This window comes from Lutra lutra, chromosome 16 (assembly GCF_902655055.1).
Source record: "Lutra lutra chromosome 16, mLutLut1.2, whole genome shotgun sequence".
Classification (NCBI taxonomy): domain Eukaryota; kingdom Metazoa; phylum Chordata; class Mammalia; order Carnivora; family Mustelidae; genus Lutra; species Lutra lutra.
In genome coordinates this window covers 35,869,279-35,887,150 of record NC_062293.1, presented here as the reverse complement: position 1 = coordinate 35,887,150, position 17,872 = coordinate 35,869,279, and the positions used below count along the sequence as shown (strand labels likewise).

General features: G+C 41.0%; 1 protein-coding gene across 1 annotated transcript in view; it reads right to left on the bottom strand.

The window, feature by feature from the left end:
* Positions 1-12,444, bottom strand: part of APPBP2 (amyloid beta precursor protein binding protein 2) — a 66,993-nt gene extending 54,549 nt beyond the window's left edge. The window contains 1 exon segment of the mRNA XM_047707157.1: positions 11,999-12,444. Within this exon segment, the coding sequence (XP_047563113.1) occupies positions 11,999-12,136 (138 nt within the window). The 5' untranslated portion in view covers positions 12,137-12,444.
* Positions 12,445-17,872: the final 5,428 nt, after the last annotated feature.

Sequence of the window (17,872 nt, the reverse complement as noted above, 5' to 3'; positions counted from 1 at the left end):
GGAGTATGCTTCTCTCTCTATCTCAAATAAATAAAATCTAAAAAAAAAAAAAAAATTACTTTCTAGGTCACCTGGTTGGCTCAGTGGGTTGAGCGGCCTACTCTTGATTTCTGCTCTGATCGTGATTTCAGGGTTGTGAGGTCAAGCCCCACATGGAACCCACCACTGAGCCATGCTCAGTGGAGAGTCTGCTTGAGATTCTCTCCCTCTCCCCCTTCTTGTGTGCTCATGCTCTCTCTAAAATTAAATCTTTTTTAAAAAGCTAGTTTCCCCTTTCCATTGTATGTTTTTTAATTCTTTTTCTTTCTTTTTTAAATTGTGTTTTTGTTTTTTTCTTTTTAAGATTTTATTTATTTATTTGACACAGAGAGAGGGATCACAAGTAGGCAGAGAGCCCAATGCAGGGCTCGATTCCAGGACCCTGAGATCACGAGCTGGACTGAAGGCAGAAGCTTAACCCACTGAGACATCCAGGTGCCCCGAGAGTATCAGTTTTTAGGCTATTCTCCTCTTAGCACAATTTTGTGTCCAGATACCTTAAAAATTCTATTTTACTTCTTTTATATATCAAAATAATATGTTTATAAAAATCCAAGTATTAAAATAAAACACAAAGGATATATGTATAAAGTATAAAGCAACTGCAGTCCCACCCCTTGAATAAATACCATTAAAATTCTGTGATCCTCCAGATTCTTTTTTTTCAATGCACACAGAAACATACACATATAGGGGCACCTGGGTGGCTCAGTCAGTGGAGCATTTCACTCTTGATCTTAAGTCCTGAACTCAGGGTCATGATTTTAAGCTCTGCACTAGGCATATAAACTACTTAAAAAACAACAACAACAATATACATATATATTTTTCTACTAAAAACAAAACAAAAACAAAGAGGATTATGTTATACTACTTTGAGCAAGCTTTTTATTCTAACTTGATGTGCTCTGGCATCTCTACCCTAGTGTATACAGCATCCTCATTCTTTGTAACTGCAATGCAATAGTCCATTCTTGTTTGATTAGCATATAGTTTGTACCCAATTTTTGCCATCATAAACAATATTGTTTGGATGTTTGATGTAGTGAACATCCTAATGAACATGGATGTTCACTACATCAAACATCCTCACTGAGTGAACTTTCTCCACACTCAACAAACATTTCTGTGGGGGGGGGGAAACACTTCTAAATGGTATCATGGTTAAAAGGTATGAGTGATTTAAATCTATAAACCTTGACAATAAGTGAGGATGAATGTTATATTTTTAAAACCTTTTAATTAAAATATACAGAGAACATACAACTCACATATTTAACAGTAAATTTTCCCAAAGTGAACACACACATAACCCACATCCAGATCAGGAAAAAGTATTATCAGAAATTCAGACACCTCCCTTTGTGCCCCTATGTAATCACTATCCTCCAAGGGTAACCTCTCCTGACTTCCAACACTTTTGATTAGTTTTGCTAGTTTTTGCACATTTTTAAAAAAAGATTTGAGAAAAAGAGCATGCACGGGATTGGGAGGGTAGAGGGAGATGGAGAGAATCAATCTCAAGCAGACTCCGTGAAGAGCATGGAGCCCAAAGTGGGCTTGATCCCACCACGACTCTTGAGATCATGACCTGAGCTGGAATCAAGAGTCAGATGCTTAAATGACGGAGCCACCCAGGCATCCTGTGTTTTTGTACATTATATAAATGGAATCATACACAATATACCCACAGCTTCCAAACTGCACCAATGGTGCCTCAGGAACTGCAAGGAATTTTAAATTTGAGAGAAATGATACCCGATATCTGTGTTACACCATACCAACTATTAGATTGCTGTATTCTTTTCAGTGACATCTAATCTTGGTTAATAAGCTGCATTTTCAGTGTTACTTACAGTAATAAGTAACATTTAAAACTCAACATAGAACTGGGCACCTGGGTGGCTCAGTTGGTTAAGTGTCTGACTTCAGCTCAGGTCATTATCTCAGGGTTCTGGGATCAAGCCCATTGTTGGGCTCCACATACAGAGGAGAATCTGATTGTCGCTCTGCCCTGCTCCTCACCCCCATACTCTCTCTCTCAGATAAATAAATAAAATCTTTAAAAAAAAAAAAAAACTCATCGTGGAATAGAAAATGAGGTGGTGGGTGTCCAACAAGATACCAAGATTTCAGAAGTTGTACAGTGCTGAACATACACATCCCAGTGATAAGTAATTGTGTTATGGCGCACCTGGGTGGCTCAGTTAGTTAAGCATCTACCTTCCGTTAGGCAGGTCATGATCCAGGAGTCCTGGGATCCAGCTGGAAAGCCAGCTCCCTGCTCAGCAAACAGTCTGCTTCTCCTTCTCCCTTTGCCCCCTCCCTACTGCTCATGCTCTCAATCTCTAATAAATAAAATCTTAAAAAAAAAAGTAATTATGTTTAACAATAAAGTAAAAATAATACTTTTTCTTTCAACTTATGTGCATTTTTTTTAAAGATTTTATTTATTTTATTTGACAGAGATCGCAAGTAGGCAGAGAGGCAGGCAGAGAGAGAGGCAGAGAGAGAGGAGGAAGCAGGCTCCCTGCTGAGCAGAGAGCCCGATGTGGGGCTCGATCCCAGGATCCTGGGATCATGCCCTGAGCCGGAGGCAGAGGCTTTAACCCACTGAGCCACCCAGGCGCCCCCTTATGTGCATTTTTTAAAAAGATTATTTATTTATTTGACAGAGAGAGAGAGAGAGAGGTCACAAGTAGGCAGAGAGGCAGAGAGAGAGGGGGAAGCAGGCTCCCCGCTGAGCGGAGAGCCCGATGCGGGGCTCGATCCCAGGACCTTGAGACCATGACCTGAGCTGAAGGCAGAGGCTTAAACCACTGAGCCACCCAGGTGCCCCTATGTGCATTATTTTTTAAATGGCTCTTGTTAGAGCACAAGTATTATTAGGTTGTTTCTACTACTTAATAAATAGAACTGTTAGGTATTTCTTTTGGCCTAGGAATGCCATGAACCAGCTGCCGGGAAGGGAGAAAGTTGGGGAGCCTCTGGTGTATATTCCTGTCACTGGCTTCTTATACTCAGTATCACTTGTGAGATTCATTCATATGGTGTCAAACAGCTGCAGTTCATGCATTTTCTTTTCTTTCTTTCTTCTTTTCTTTTTTTGCCGGGGGGCTCTACACCCAATCTGGTGCTTGAACTCACAACCCTGAGATCAAGAATCACATGCTCTACCAACTGAGCCAGCCAGACAATCCCATTCATTTTCACTGCATCATATTCAACTACGTAACTATTCCACAATTTATTTATTAATTCTATTGATGGACATTTAGACAGTTTATACTTTTTGGTTTTTATGAATAGTGTTGTTATAAACATTCTTTGTGTGTGTGTATTTTTAAAATTTTCATCCCAGTTTAGTTTACATATATATTAGTATCAAGTGTATAATATAGTGACTCAACATTTCTATACATTACTTAGTGTTCATCACAATGTATTCCTGATTCCCTTCACCTATTTTTTTTTTAAAGATTTTATTTATTTATTTGACAGACAGAGATCACAGGTAGGCAGAGAGGCAGGCAGAGAGAGAGGAGGAAGCAGACTCCCTGCTGAGCAGAGAGCCTGATGTGGGGCTCGATCCCAGGACCCTGGGATCATGACCTGAGCCGAAGGCAGAGGCTTTAACCCACTGAGCCACCCAGGCGCCCCTCCCTTCACCTATTTTAACCACCTACCACACTCATCTCCCTTCTGGTAATCATCAGTTTTTTTTTTTTAATTAATTTATTTATTTGAGAGAGAGAGAGAGAACTCGTGCTTGGGGGCTGGAGCAGAAGGAAAGAAACTTCAGATTCCCTGATCAGCACAGCGACTGACATGGTGCTTGATTTCACAACCCTGAGATCATGACCTGAGTCAAAATCAAGAGTCAGGATGCTTAACCGACAGAGCCACCTAGGAGCTCCCAGTTTGCTTTCTATATTTAAGAATCTTTTCTCCATTTGTTTAGAACTTTCAAAGATTTTATGTAGGTATCTATGTATTTATTGGAGAGAAAGAGAGAAAGTGGGGAGGAGAGGGACAAGCAGACTTTGCACTGAGCCCAAGACAGGGCTGATCTCAGGACCTTTAGTTCATGATCTGAGCCAAAATCAAGAGTCAGAGGCTCACCTGAATGAGCCACCCAGGCACCCCCATTTTGAACATTCTTTTTTTTTTTTTTTAAGATTTCATTTATCTATTTGACAGAGAGAGAGATCACAAGTAGGCAGAGAGGCAGTCAGAGAGAGAGGGAAGCAGGCTCCCTGCTGAGCAGAGAGACTGATACCGGGCTTGATCCCAGGACCCCGAGATCATGACCTGAGCCAAAAGCAGAGGCTTTAACCCACTGAGCCACCCAGGTGTCCCCATTTTGAATTTTTTTTTTTTTAAGATTTTATTTATTTGACAGACAGAGATCACAAGTAAGCAGAGAGGCAGGCAGAGAGAGAGGAGGAAGCAGGTTCTCAGCTGACCACAGAGCCGGATGTGGGGGCTCAGTCCCAGGACCCTGGGATCATGACCTGAGCAGAAGGCAGAGGCTTTAACCCACTGAGCCACCCAGGCGCCCGTGAACATTAAACGTATATTTCTTGAAATGGAATTTTTGTGTTACAGGGTATGTATATGCTCAGTTTTAGTAGACAATGCTAGTTTTCCTAAACAGTACATCAATTTACATTCCCACTAACAAGGTATATGAGTTCTGATTTCTCCATGTACTTCCTAACATTTTTTTTTTCATTTAGTCATTCTGAGGAATTGTACAGTAAGACAATTTCCCTGATAACAAAATGAGGTTGAGTCCCTTTTTAAAAGCTTGATTGGTCCTTTGAATATACTCTTTTTAGATGCCTATTCAAGTTCTTTCCCCATTTAAAAAAATGGGTTATTTTTCATTTCCTTAGTATTAGTTCTTCAGATGCAGGATGAGTCCTTGATTAGACATATGTCCTACAAGTATCTTTTCCCACTTTCCCTACTCTGTGCTTGGCTTTTCATTTTCTTAATGGTATCTTTTCAAGAACAGATGTTATTTATCTTAATAAAGTCCAATTTATCAAATTATCTTTATATTTAGGTCATTTTCTATACTATTAAATAATTCTTTGCTGACATAGTAAAAACTGTTTTCCTAAAAAAATCTTTGCACATTTAGGTCAGCAAACCATTCAAAAATGATTACTGTGTATGGTGTAAGGTAAGGTCATATACTTTTCCCCCAAATGGATACCTAATTGACCAATACCATTAATTTGACCAATACCATTAATTTCCTTTCCCTACTGTACCAGTGTCACTCTTATAGTAAGCCAAGTGACAATTTATGCATCAGTCTGTTTCTGGAATGTTTTGTTTCACTGGTCTATTTGTCTATCCATGTGCCAATACCGTATTAATCTTAATTGTTATGGCTTGATACTTGGTAGTGTGAGTTCTCCAGATTTTCTTTCTTTTTTTTCCTCATGACTGCCTTGGCTTGATTCTGCATTTCAGCTGGGCATCTTTTGATGCTTACTGGCTATTCATATCTTCCCCTCTATGAGCTGTCCAAGTCTTCTGGAAATGAGTTGGTTATTTTTTACATATTGATTAGTATTTGATCTCTCTGTATTAGAAAATACACCCCTTATCTGTCAAATATTGTCATTTCCATAGTCTTTAAAAAATGCTTACAATTTTTCCATTTTTTTAATGTACTTACAAGTATCAATTTCTCTTTTTCTTTCTAGGTTCTGGTTTCATGCTTAGAAAAGCCTTCCCCATGCCAACATGGCATTACAATGTTGGCCACTGTAACAGAGGACTCTGCCTGTTACATGACTTATTTTTATAATGTTTGACATTTTAAAAATTTGTAAAGTACCTTAATAATTTTTTAAAGATTTTATTTATTTGAGAGAGAGAAAGAGCACACGCAAGCAGGGGAAGGGGCAGAGGGAGAAGCAGACTCCCCACTGAGCAGGGAGTCAGATGCAGGACTCAATCCCAGGACTCCAGGATCATGACCTAACTGAAAGGCAACCTCTTAACAGACTTAAGCCACGCAGGCACCCTTAATAATTTCTTTAAAAAAGAAATTTCAGTCATTTTCCACTATAAGACACTGACCCAATAATTTATTGGTACTTTTAAAAAAGTTGTTATTTTTGGGCGCCTGGGTGGCTCAGTGGGTTAAGCCGCTGCCTTTGGCTCAGGTCATGATCTCGGGGTCCTGGGATCGAGTCCCGCATCGGGCTCTCTGCTCAGCAAGAGGCCTGCTTCCTTCTCTCTCTCTCTCTCTGCCTGCCTCTCCGTCTACTTGTGATCTCTGTCAAATAAATAAATAAAAAATCTTAAAAAAAAAAAAAAGTTGTTATTTTTTTATTTGTTTATTTGAGAGGTGATAGGGAGGAGCAGAGGGAAAGGGACAAGCAGACTCTGTGAGCTGAGCTTGGAACTCTACACAGGGCTTGATCTCGTGACCCTGAGATCATGACCTGAGCCGAAATCAAGAGTCAGATGCTTAACTGACTAAGCCACCCATACACCCCATTCTGAAACTTTTATGATTTCATTTGCCATATTTAAATCTTTTTTTTTTAAAGATTTTATCCATTTATTTGAGAGAGAGAGCTAGAGAGCAAGGGTGGAGAGGGGCAAAGGGAAAGGGAGAGAGGGAATCTTAATCAGACTCCATACCAAGCACAGAGCCCAGTACAAGGCTTGATCCCACAAACATCATGACCTGTGCCAAAACAAAGAGCTGAACACTAAACAGACAGCCATCCAGATGTCCCAGCAATATTTAAATCTTTAATTGACCTGAAAGTCATTTTACTATATGGTGTGACATAGGGGTCTAACTTTTCTCTAAACAGAGAGATTCCCAAAATATTTTTATCTATTTCCCCATTTAAAATATAGCATTGTCCCATAACTTTCTCATTTAACAAATTTTTTTAAAAAGATTTAATTTATTTGCCAGAGGGAGAGAGCGCGCATACATGCACACACAAGCAGGCAGAGTGGCAGGCAGAGGCGGAGAGAGAAGCAGGCTCCCCCGCGAGCAAGGAGCCCCATGCAGGACTTGATCCCAGTATCTTGGGATAATGACCTAAGCTAAAGGCAGTGGCTTAACCGACTGAGCCACCCAGGTGCCCCTCATTTAACTATTCTTAAATATGCTCTGATTTCTATCTAGACTGCTTCCTATGTTCTATAATCTCTCTGCTGTTCTTGTGCCAACGCTACACTTTTTTATTTTTTTAAGATTTTATTTATTTATTTGACACAGAGAGAGATAGGGAGAGAGGGAACACAAGCAGGGGGAGTGGGACAGGGAGAAGCAGACTTCCGGTGGAGCAAGGAGCCTGACACAGGGCTCAATCCCAGTACCCTGGGATCATGACCTAAGCCGAAGGCAGAAGCTTAACAACAGCCATCCAGGCACCCCAATGCTACACTGTTTTAAAATATGTGGCTTTCTATAAGTGACTCTTAATCTCACAAAACAAACTGAGGGTTGCTGGGGGGAGGGGGTTGGGAGAGGGGGGGGTGGGGTTATGGACACTGGGGAGGGTATGTGCTATGGTGAGTGCTGTGAAGTGTGTAAACCTGGCGATTCGCAGACCTGTACCCCTGGGGATAAAAATATATGTTTATAAAAAATTAAAAAAAAAATTTTTACAGCTAAAAAAAAAAAATATGTGGCTTTCTAATATAATTTACTATCTTATAACGCACATCTCACCTAAGTATTGTGCATCTTCAAAATTTCTTCGACTCATTTATTCTCATATAATCAATTCCCCCAGACAAACTTCAATATTTAATCACTTTCCTATACCAATAAAGTTCTGAGTGTCTGATTCATATATCAGATATATTCACAGCTTAAACTGAGATGAGCTGGTATTATTTATAACATATTACCTTACCATCCAAAGATACATGGTATGGAGGGCTATTTATGGTCTTTTATGCCCCTACCCCATAGTTTAAGTTCTCAATTTATTAAGCCCAAGAGCTCTTTATATGAAAAGATTATTAACTCTCTGGCTGTCAAATATGTTGCAAGAATTTTTTTTCAATTTGTTAACAAAAGTTTATCAGAAAATTAGTTGAAGCATTATATAGGTATACAACAGAAATATACATAGAAAAAGAAAAAATTAACTCTAAAGTTATTAATGGTTTTCAGCATAAGACTTACAATTATAATAAAAACCAAAGTTGTTAAGACTGAAAATACTAAGTAGAACATATTATGGAAACATTTTACCTAACCAAAACTTAACTCTATGGAAAATTTTGTAATTGGAATAGGATACAAAATAGACCGTTCAGCTGTTTAAAAGATCATAAACTTCATTCTTTAAAAACCCAGCCCTTCAGGGACACCTGGGTGGCTCAGCTGGTTGGGCATCTGCCTTCAGCTTGGGTCATGGTCCTGGGGTCCCATGATTGAGTCCTGTGTCAGGTTCCTTGCTCAGCGGCAGGGGTGGTGGTGGTGGTGGTGGTGGTGGTGGTGTGTGTGTGTGTGTGTGTGTGCTTTTCCCTCTATGCCTCCCCCTGCTTTTGCTCTCTCTCTGACAAGTAAATAAGTAAAATCTTAAAAAAAAAAAAAAAAAATCAGCCCTTCACTGTTTGCTTTCACTTGGTATATAATTTTACAATTCCTTCTATTTATCTTTCCATTTTTTTTCCCCATTTCTATACCTAAATGAGCACCCCTGGTTAAAAGCTATTCAGATTCAATAACATTATTTTGTAAAATATGGATTTTTACTGAGCCATCTATACCACCTGTCATTTTTCAAAATTTCATTTTTTCCCACCTGTCATTAAAAAAAAAAAAAAGATTTATTTGAGAGAGAGAGAAGGAGAGACAGCACATGAGGGTGGGGTAGGGCAGAGGGAGAGAGAAAGAGAGTCCCAAGCCCACTCCCTGGCAACCACAGAGCCGGATGCCAGCTGGATCTCACCACCCTGAAACCATGACCTGACTGGAAATCAAGGGCTGGCCACTTAACCAACTGAGCCACCCAGATGCTCCCCACTTGCTATTTTTTAAAACACATTTTTTTGGTGAACTTCCCTTCCCATATACATCAGCAGCCATTTTCAACTTCAGTTTGGCCTCCAAAACAGAAACTACCACTCTTATCCCTTCCTCTAAGCTGATGATCTTCCCATTCATGACAACCATTCTTTGCAAACGTCACTATGCTGATACTTTATGTCCCCAAGACCTTCCATCCGTTCTCAGAGAGGCAAGTATTCTTGCTTCTTCCTTAGATACATACTTCAATTTAAGACCAATACCTTAATTTATGCATGGTGAAGGAAGAGGTAAGACTCGTTAATTAATTCTCCTGTCCAGGGATTCTGCTTCATTCATTTCCCACCTTACTTGTACAACTGGACTCTCATTCCATTTTGGTTTCTGCCATTCAGCCAATAAATATATTCTAATGTCTTCCATTCTTAAAAAAAAAAAAATCCCTTTACATTTTACCCTTTCTATATATCAACACCTCTCTCCTTTCCCTTCCTTAGGAGGCAGTCAGCATGCCTACCTCATCTATTCATTCCATAACCCCATCTCCTAATAGTACAAAGACTATGCCTTTGCCTGAAGCACTCACAAAAAAATTAACACAGTTACATTGAACTACAACAATCAAGAGGATTGGGGCATTTTTTGGTTCCACAAATATTCTAATTTTGTATGTGACTATGCCTATTGCTGGAAGTTGGGACTGCTGAAGGATCTGATAATGCCTTTCTCCTTGGTTCTAAATCGGATAAAATTGCAAACTTGTAAATAGCCTTAAAATGTTCACAAATTGGGCAGAGGATGAGGATCTTATATTCATATGCATTCAAATGTTTAAAAAGTATTTATATTTATGTATTGATACCACGTTTTAAAATAAGAGAAGCTCCTTCTTCTATTTCCATCAAAGATTCAAGTCCAGGAATTTGTTCTATAAATGTCTTTCATCAATTACCTCAAAATGCAAAATCTTTTCAAGCAAGAAAGCAAGAACACAGAAACTAAATACTAAGTATTAGACCTTGACTAAATTACCTAACTTTATCACCTTTAACAAAGGGTTATACCTTACTCCATGGTTTACTTTTGAGAATTAAACAAGACAATATGTGTAAAAGCACTTAACACAGTTCCAAGCACGTTAAATACCTTCCTGCACTTTAGCACACTGCCACACTTTCATCAGACATAGGACAATTTAGAAGTGTACCAAAAAGAAGCAATATTAAAACTCTGAATTTACGTGAATCAGAAGATGTGGCAAAAGCACCATCTGTTCATACTAATAATAATCTTCAAATAAAAAGCTTCAATCAGGAGCAAAAGTTATTAGAAGATGGTCAAGTATACTCTGAGGGAATTCAAGCAGTAACCGTATTTTGCTTGAATTTCCAATTATGTCCTCTTAGGAGTGTAAAAGATTACATAAGATTTAATATAATGGACAGAGTAAGCATACACACAAAGCAGTAGTTCCCCAGGCAGGGAAAGACAAATTTCAAATTCATTCTACCTTGGGAGGAATGAATCTTAAATATACAAAATTTCCTTACATACATATAAAAGTAAATCAATTTATCAAAGGGATTTAGGATGAAGGGAGGTTTTCTCTACCCCAGGGCCAAATAATAAAATAAATAACCAAAATAAATCTTCTCCAAATATTTATGGGGGAAAAAAAGCCATCTGAATTGTTAGAACTGGTGTAATGCAGCTGGATTTAGTAAAATGTAGCAAGTCAGCTGCTTTCTGAAAAATTATTCTGGGGTGGAGAAAGTGGGCAATCTTCCCAATAAAACAACTGCCACAAAACACCATGCATATATAAGAACATACACATCTGTTAAATATCAGTTTACGTTGTGTTCTAGCCAAGTTACTAATCAAGAAGTATTTAAGATCTAAAAAATAAGTCATACTCCACTTCTGGTCACATTTTGCACGGGTGGCTACTGGAGACTACTGGAGAGTTATCCACGCTGATTCAAGGCAATGAGGACTGAATAATAAGTCCACTGTTCACATTCAAATGTTGGGGGGGGGGGGGAGGAAAGGGAGGCTCCGAGTTCATAAAGTTCTCCTCCCTCTCCAAACATTGCAAAAACTGTCCACGTCTAAGACACTTACCCTTGAAACTCCTTGGAGAGTGACTTGGGAGACTTTTTGTTCAGATTTCTGAGGGGGAGCTATTCAGGAATGCTGCAAGATTGCAACTTTCAAATACATGAACATAATTTAAATTCTAAAGCATTTTTTTTTCTTTCAGGAAAGATTTCCCCCTTTCCTTTCAAACAGTTTATCACCACTCACATATTAACAAAATCCCCAATTCGACCTCAAGTATAAACAAAAACCAAAGTTTTAAAGGATATGCGAATAAAGCACACAACTATCTCCAGTAAATCCTCAACTCCCTCTCGATTAGGATGAGAAAGGAGAAACGAAGAACACGAAGGAGAAAAGATTTTGGGGATGAGGGGCGGCAAGAGGAGAAAGTAGGAAGGGGGGATAAGAGCAGAGCAAAAAGTTCAGCTAATGCTGACACTTCATCTGGGTAAAGGGCAGAAAATATCCTGAAGGCACAGGCTGGAAGTGAAGGACTGAGTGGGACAGGGGCGCAATAGAGGAAGTCCACGCAAAAGGCCTACCCAAACTGGGGGGGGGGGGGGAGCGGGCACAGTGTAGGAGGGAACACCAAAAAACGGGGAGTCTCATTAGGAAGAGATACCAATCAAGGCCCAAGAGCTTCAGACAGAGGACATGGAGACAGGGTATTCCTACTGGCAACCTAGAGACCGCACCAGATGTCTCGGGAGGCGATCTTGCTACGAGGGGTGAGGGGTTAACTGCGAGGGTTCGCAGACGTGGAAGGGGGTGCGGCCCCCGGGGTTGCCGCAGGGGAGCGGAGAGCAGGCCCACCGCCCGTACCTTGTAGTAAACATCGAACTGGATGTTCTCGGGCAAGGAGCGGATGTCTCGGCGGGAGCGGATGTAGTTGTCCACGACAGCGGAGATGGCGGTGTTATACAGAGTCTCTGGAATCCACTCTAGTTCCACGGCCGCCATCTTCCTTCCCTCCTCCTCCGCCTCCTCCGCCTCCTCCTCCCGAAGGCCCCCGCCTCCCTCCGTAGCGAACTCCTCTGCGGCCCCGGAGGATTCGGACGGGCGGCGGCAGCCACGCGGGCACAGGGCAGAAGCGCACGGCCGCCCTGGCTCCTCCGGGGCTAGCTATAGGGCAGCAGCGGCACACGCAGGCCCGGATAAACAGCGGGGCACGGAGCCAGAGAGCGCCAAGCCCAGGCCTCACATTCCGGGTTTGAGAGAAACCCGGGTTCCGTCCCAGCGCGGAGCTCTGCAGGGGCGGGGTTGCGTGTGCGGCGTCATGACGTAAGTGCACGCCGACGCGCCAGAGGGAAGGAATGCGGCAGGCGGAAAACTTGGAGAGAAAAGAGCCTTGATTGTTTCCACAGAGAATGTAATTTCTGAGGGGGCCGGACTTGGTGGATGGGAGTGGGCTTTTTACACTGGGACGAGTAACTCTCTCCCGTGCCGAACTCCGCAGGCGTGTCAGTCCTTTCAGCAAATCGTGCCTCGAGAGTTCTTAGGCATGGAACTTTCTGAGGCTCATGGAAAAGTTTGGATCCTTTCATCACAAAAATGCACATTATCAGAACATTGAAAATCATTCATTCAGGGAACTGACGGGTCTAGACCCCCTCCCTTCCTTAGACTGCGGTCCCTAAGTCAAGTTAGGAACCTTCGGTCCGGGGACTAAGGGTCATTATGGGTCATTGTATAACCATTTGCCTTGTTTGAACTTTTTTAAAAAACCTTATTTCTTGGGGCGCCTAAGTGGCTCAGTGGTTTAAAGCCTCTGCCTTCGGCTCAGGTCATCATCTCAGGGTCCTGGGATCAAGCCCCACATCGGGCTCTCTGCTCGGCAGGGAGCCTGCTTCCTCCTCTCTCTCTGCCCGCCTCTCTGCCTACTTGTGATCTGTCTCTGTCAAAGAAATAAATAAAATCTTTAAAAAAAATCGTATTTCTTTTCTCCAAAGAAAATTTACAAACAAACCCCAAAAATGAGAAAAAGAACAACTTCTGTAGAAGAATTTGGTAGGAAGGTTAGCCCGATTATGGAATTACAGATAGTGGTGAGAAGAAAGGTGTTAATTGCTGGCTGTGTCAGGACTTAATGGGAAGACAGAAATGAAGATTTACATTTTCTCTGATAGTTCTAGTCCCAATCTCGGGATTATTGAATAATTAAGAGTACTTGTTTGAGCTCCTTTCCTCAGTCAGCCTGAACAGCTGCTATTTATGTAACTTAACTTTCCAAGTGGGCCATCTCAAGAACTTTGTGCAGTATCTTTCTGCTCTGGGAATTCAACAAGGAAGTTACTGGCCATAATTCATGACACTGTCTCATCACTGTCTCATAGGCACTCTGTAACAATGTAAAACCCAAAGACAATAATGATAATACGTCCTGATATTTAGAGCTAAAGGAATTGGAATTGGTTCTTCCAGTTCACCCTGGTATTCCTATGTTAAATGGATACATAATTTGGTAAAAAAGAAATACACTTAGGGGTGCCTGGGTGGCTCAGTCAGTTAAGCGCCTGCCTTCAGCTCAGGTCATGATCCCAGAGTACTGGGATCGAGTCCCACATTGGGCTCCCTACTGAGAGGAGCTTCTCCCTCTCCCTCTCCCCACTGCTTGTGCTCTCTCTGTCAAATAAGTAAATAAAATATATATATATATATAAAAGACGTACACTTAGTTCTTTTCTCAGTCTATACCAGTCCTATAATCCATGAACCTAAGACAGATATGGTTGGCCTTAAGGGTTGCAGACTTACAAGTAAAAAAACAAAAACAAAAAAAACAAACAAGAAGACCCCACAAATGCCCAGTTACATTTTAATTTCAGATAAACAATGAATAGTTTTTCATATAAGTATGTTGCATGCAGTAGTTTTACATACCCATTTCAAGTTACTCAAGCACATCAGTTCCTTCAGCAAATTCTGTATCAGTAATTCTTAGATCTTTTGAAGCTGTTTGGACCTTTCCACAAATATGTGTGTAATTATCCTTACATTATCCATGCAAATATTGCATGGGACATACTTATACTAAAAAATTATTCATTGTTTATCTGAAATTCACATTTAACTGGGCATTGTGTTTTATCCAGCAACCCTACCTCAAGGGATCCATGAATAACCTGATATTGAATGCAGATGTTCTAGGACATTTTGGCTGAATCAGGACCTGGGCTCAGTTCCTATATGGGTTAAGCTGTGTCAGACACACTTATTGATTGCTCTATGGACCTTAGATGCTGTTGGGCAGAGTTAGACATCCAAAAATGTATATAGAGGGATCTCTGTGGACAAAAAGGCCTTTTGATCCTTTCTTGTTTTGAGATTGAAAGTTACTAAAATGTGTGTGATGGTGTGGGAGGCCCTGACTAAGGGCAGATAGATTACCTGGAAGGACCGGGCCCCTGAGAATGAAATGTTGGAAGAGTCAGGACCAATAGCTGGCATCAGTACAAAGGACTAAGCATCTAAGGGGAGAATTAACTTCAGAACAAGAACCCATCAAGGACTGGCTTACCAAAGAAACCAGTGGAAACCAGACCATTTTTGTTGTACACTACCATCAACTGAGGGAAGAAAGGTTCTCCCTTGAGCTCTAGGACATCGATGAGTCCCAATGCAACTGGGATTTGAACTCACTAATTATATAAACACCGTCTTTCCATATTTTGTACAACAGCATAGCATCTGAGTTTTCAGTGGACTGGGTCAGATCATAAAGGGGCTTATAGGTGATGCTAACGGCCTTGGACTTTATCTTGGAGATGATAGGAAATCCTTGAAGGATTATAAACAGGGAAGTAAAAAGATCAGATTTGTGTGTCAGAAAGAAGGCAGCAATCATATGTGATGGAAGAGTCAGAAGAAGGTCCAGAATCATGCACTCTTAGCTATGGGAAGGGAGAATACAGGGAAGGCCAGCTAACTGTCTTGACCACCTATACATTTCGATGGACAGAGGTTCTTTGTATTGCAAAGTAAATCCCCTTTAAGCCTTGGTAGCCTCAGATCTGGTAGGAGACCTTCTAGCATACAGAGCTGTATGAGGCCTGAACCTGGTCCAAAAATATTCCTCAGAGGCGATATACATTGTGATCATTTTTAAGTTGTAATTACTCCCTTAATCAAGATGTGGAGTCTAAGTACTTTCCTTTTGTTTTTTGGTTTGTTTTTTGTTTTTGTTTTTAAAGATTTTATTTGTTTGTTTGAAAGAGAGAGTGAGAGAGAAAGAGCATGAGCAGGGTGAGGGGCAGAGGGAGAAGCAGACTCCCTGCCAAGCAGGGAGCCTGACCTGGGGCTCAATGCCAGAACTCCAGGATCATGACCTGAGCCAAAGGCAGACGCTTAACCAACTGAGCCACCCAGGCACCCCTGTTTTGTTTTGTTTTTGAAAGATGTATTTATTTGAGAGAGAGTGCACTCGTAAGTGCAGGAGTTGGGGGAGGGGCAATTTCACTCTTTTATAGCAGAGCCATCATCATATGGCTCTCCCATATAGGAGAGGGATAGAATCCTCAGGCAGACTCCCAGCTAAGCACAGAGCCTAACATTGGGCTCTGTCTCAGGACCCTGAGATCACGACCTGAGCTGAAATAAAAAGTCAGACACTTAACTGACTGAGCCACCCAGGTGCCCCATACGTACCTTTCCTTTGAATCTGGTTAGATTATGTCCGCTTCCAGAAGTAGAGTCCAGCAGAAGTGATGTTAGGTCAGAAAAGGCCATCCAGAGCCCATTTTGTTCTCTGGAATTCTCATCCTTGGATTCCTGAGCCACCATGTTAAAAAGAGGAACCACCGTGAGGCAACCATGTTTTCAGAAAGTTCAAGCCACATGCAAAGCCTATACGTAAGCACTCCAGTCAAGAGTTCCAGCTAAGTACTGTCTTTGAGTCATACCAGCTCAAGTGCCAGTTATTTCAGTGAAGAAACTTCCGGATGATTCCAAATCCAAGTCATTTGAGTCACCCTCAGCCACTCCAGTGTTCCCAGATGAAGGCTCAAACGTCACAGAGCTGAGACAAACATCCCTATTCTCTGTCCAAATTCCTGACCCACAAGAGCAAAATAAAATGGTTGTTAATGTATCACTAAGGTTGGGTGGCTTATTATACCACGGTAGACCACTTAAGTTCCCAGGGGAACCCAACCCCTGAGACTGCATATTGAACCTATTCCCTTTCAGGGCTTCATATTGCTAAGCATTTAAATGCATTCATGAAAATGATAAAATTCATAACCTGTATTGGACAATCTTTCTAGCTTTCTGATGATGGCTCTGCTATAAGAGTGACGTTGCCTAACTGTAGAGTATTAGTGTAGAGACAATGATTTTTGTCCTACAACTGAAGAATCTTTTCCAGAGCCTTCCAAGTAAAAAATCCACATATTCAACACCCATTAGCCACAGACCAAAAATCACATGAGCCTCATAAATAAGACTGTTGAGACACACATATGGTACCACATGTCACAGAGGCAAAATGACTAGGTCCTGTAACTTGTCACAAGGGTTTGTCACCAAGTTCTTGTTGCTTGGAGAAGTAATGCAGTTGAGAGATTCGATCCAATTCTCATTCCTCTGTACTATTACACATGTCAGTAGAAAACTTGTGCTGATTCCATTGTATATAATAAAGGCTAAGGGTTATTCTTGGAAAGACAGACACATAATAATAATAATACAGTGTGAGAAACATTGTTATAGTTTGCACAGGACATTGTGGGAGTGCTAAGGAGGAGATAATGAGTTGGTTTGGGATGTAGTAATGCTATAACGATTCCAATGTAGGTCAGTCCTCAAAGTATTTTTAGTTGCAATGAAATTCATAGGAAAAGAACACTTGAACAGATTTACTTGAACAATTATAAATAGGTTTATTTTGCCATGACACTACACCTCTAATTTCTGGGAAATTTTCTAATTATCAGAATGTAAAAAATACAGGAAAATATATGAAACAAACTTGTAGTTCTTTAATTTTGACAGTGAAAATTTTGACGTTTTCAATGAGATAGAAATAGGAACAAGGTAAGCTCTATGCAAAGTGATATGATAATAACCCTTGAGTCAATCCCAGAGAAATAGTATTATCCTGCCTGAGTGGGATCCAACGCCCCACCAAACATTTTTGTTAAAATACACAAATGAGGGGCGCCTGGGTGGCTCAGTGGGTTAAGCCGCTGCCTTTGGCTCAGGTCATGATCTCAGAGTCCTGGGATCGAGCCCCGCATCGGGCTCTCTGCTCAGCAGGGAGCCTGCTTCCTCCTCTCTCTCTGCCTGCCTCTCTGCCTGCTTGTGACCTCTCTGTCAAATAAATAAATAAAATCTTTAAAAAAAAATATACAAATGAGGGGCACCTAGGTGGCTCTGTCGGTTAAGCGTCTGCCTTTGGCTCAGGTCATGATCCCAGGGTCCCCAGTGCTGGGCTCCCTGCTTGTCTCTCTCTTTCTGCCCCTCCCTCTGCTCATGCTCTCTCTCTCAAACAAAATCTTTTTTAAAAAACTTGTATTAAAATAAATTTTAAAAATAACAAAATACACAAGTGACACAGATATTTAACTTAGATGACAAAATCTGTAGCGAACCCATTTACTGAGGTTAACAGCATACTGAAGAGTTTGGGTTCAGTTTTGGATTTTTGTTTGTTTGTTTAAGGGAGCATGGGGCAGGGAGGGGTAGAGAGAGAGGGAGAGA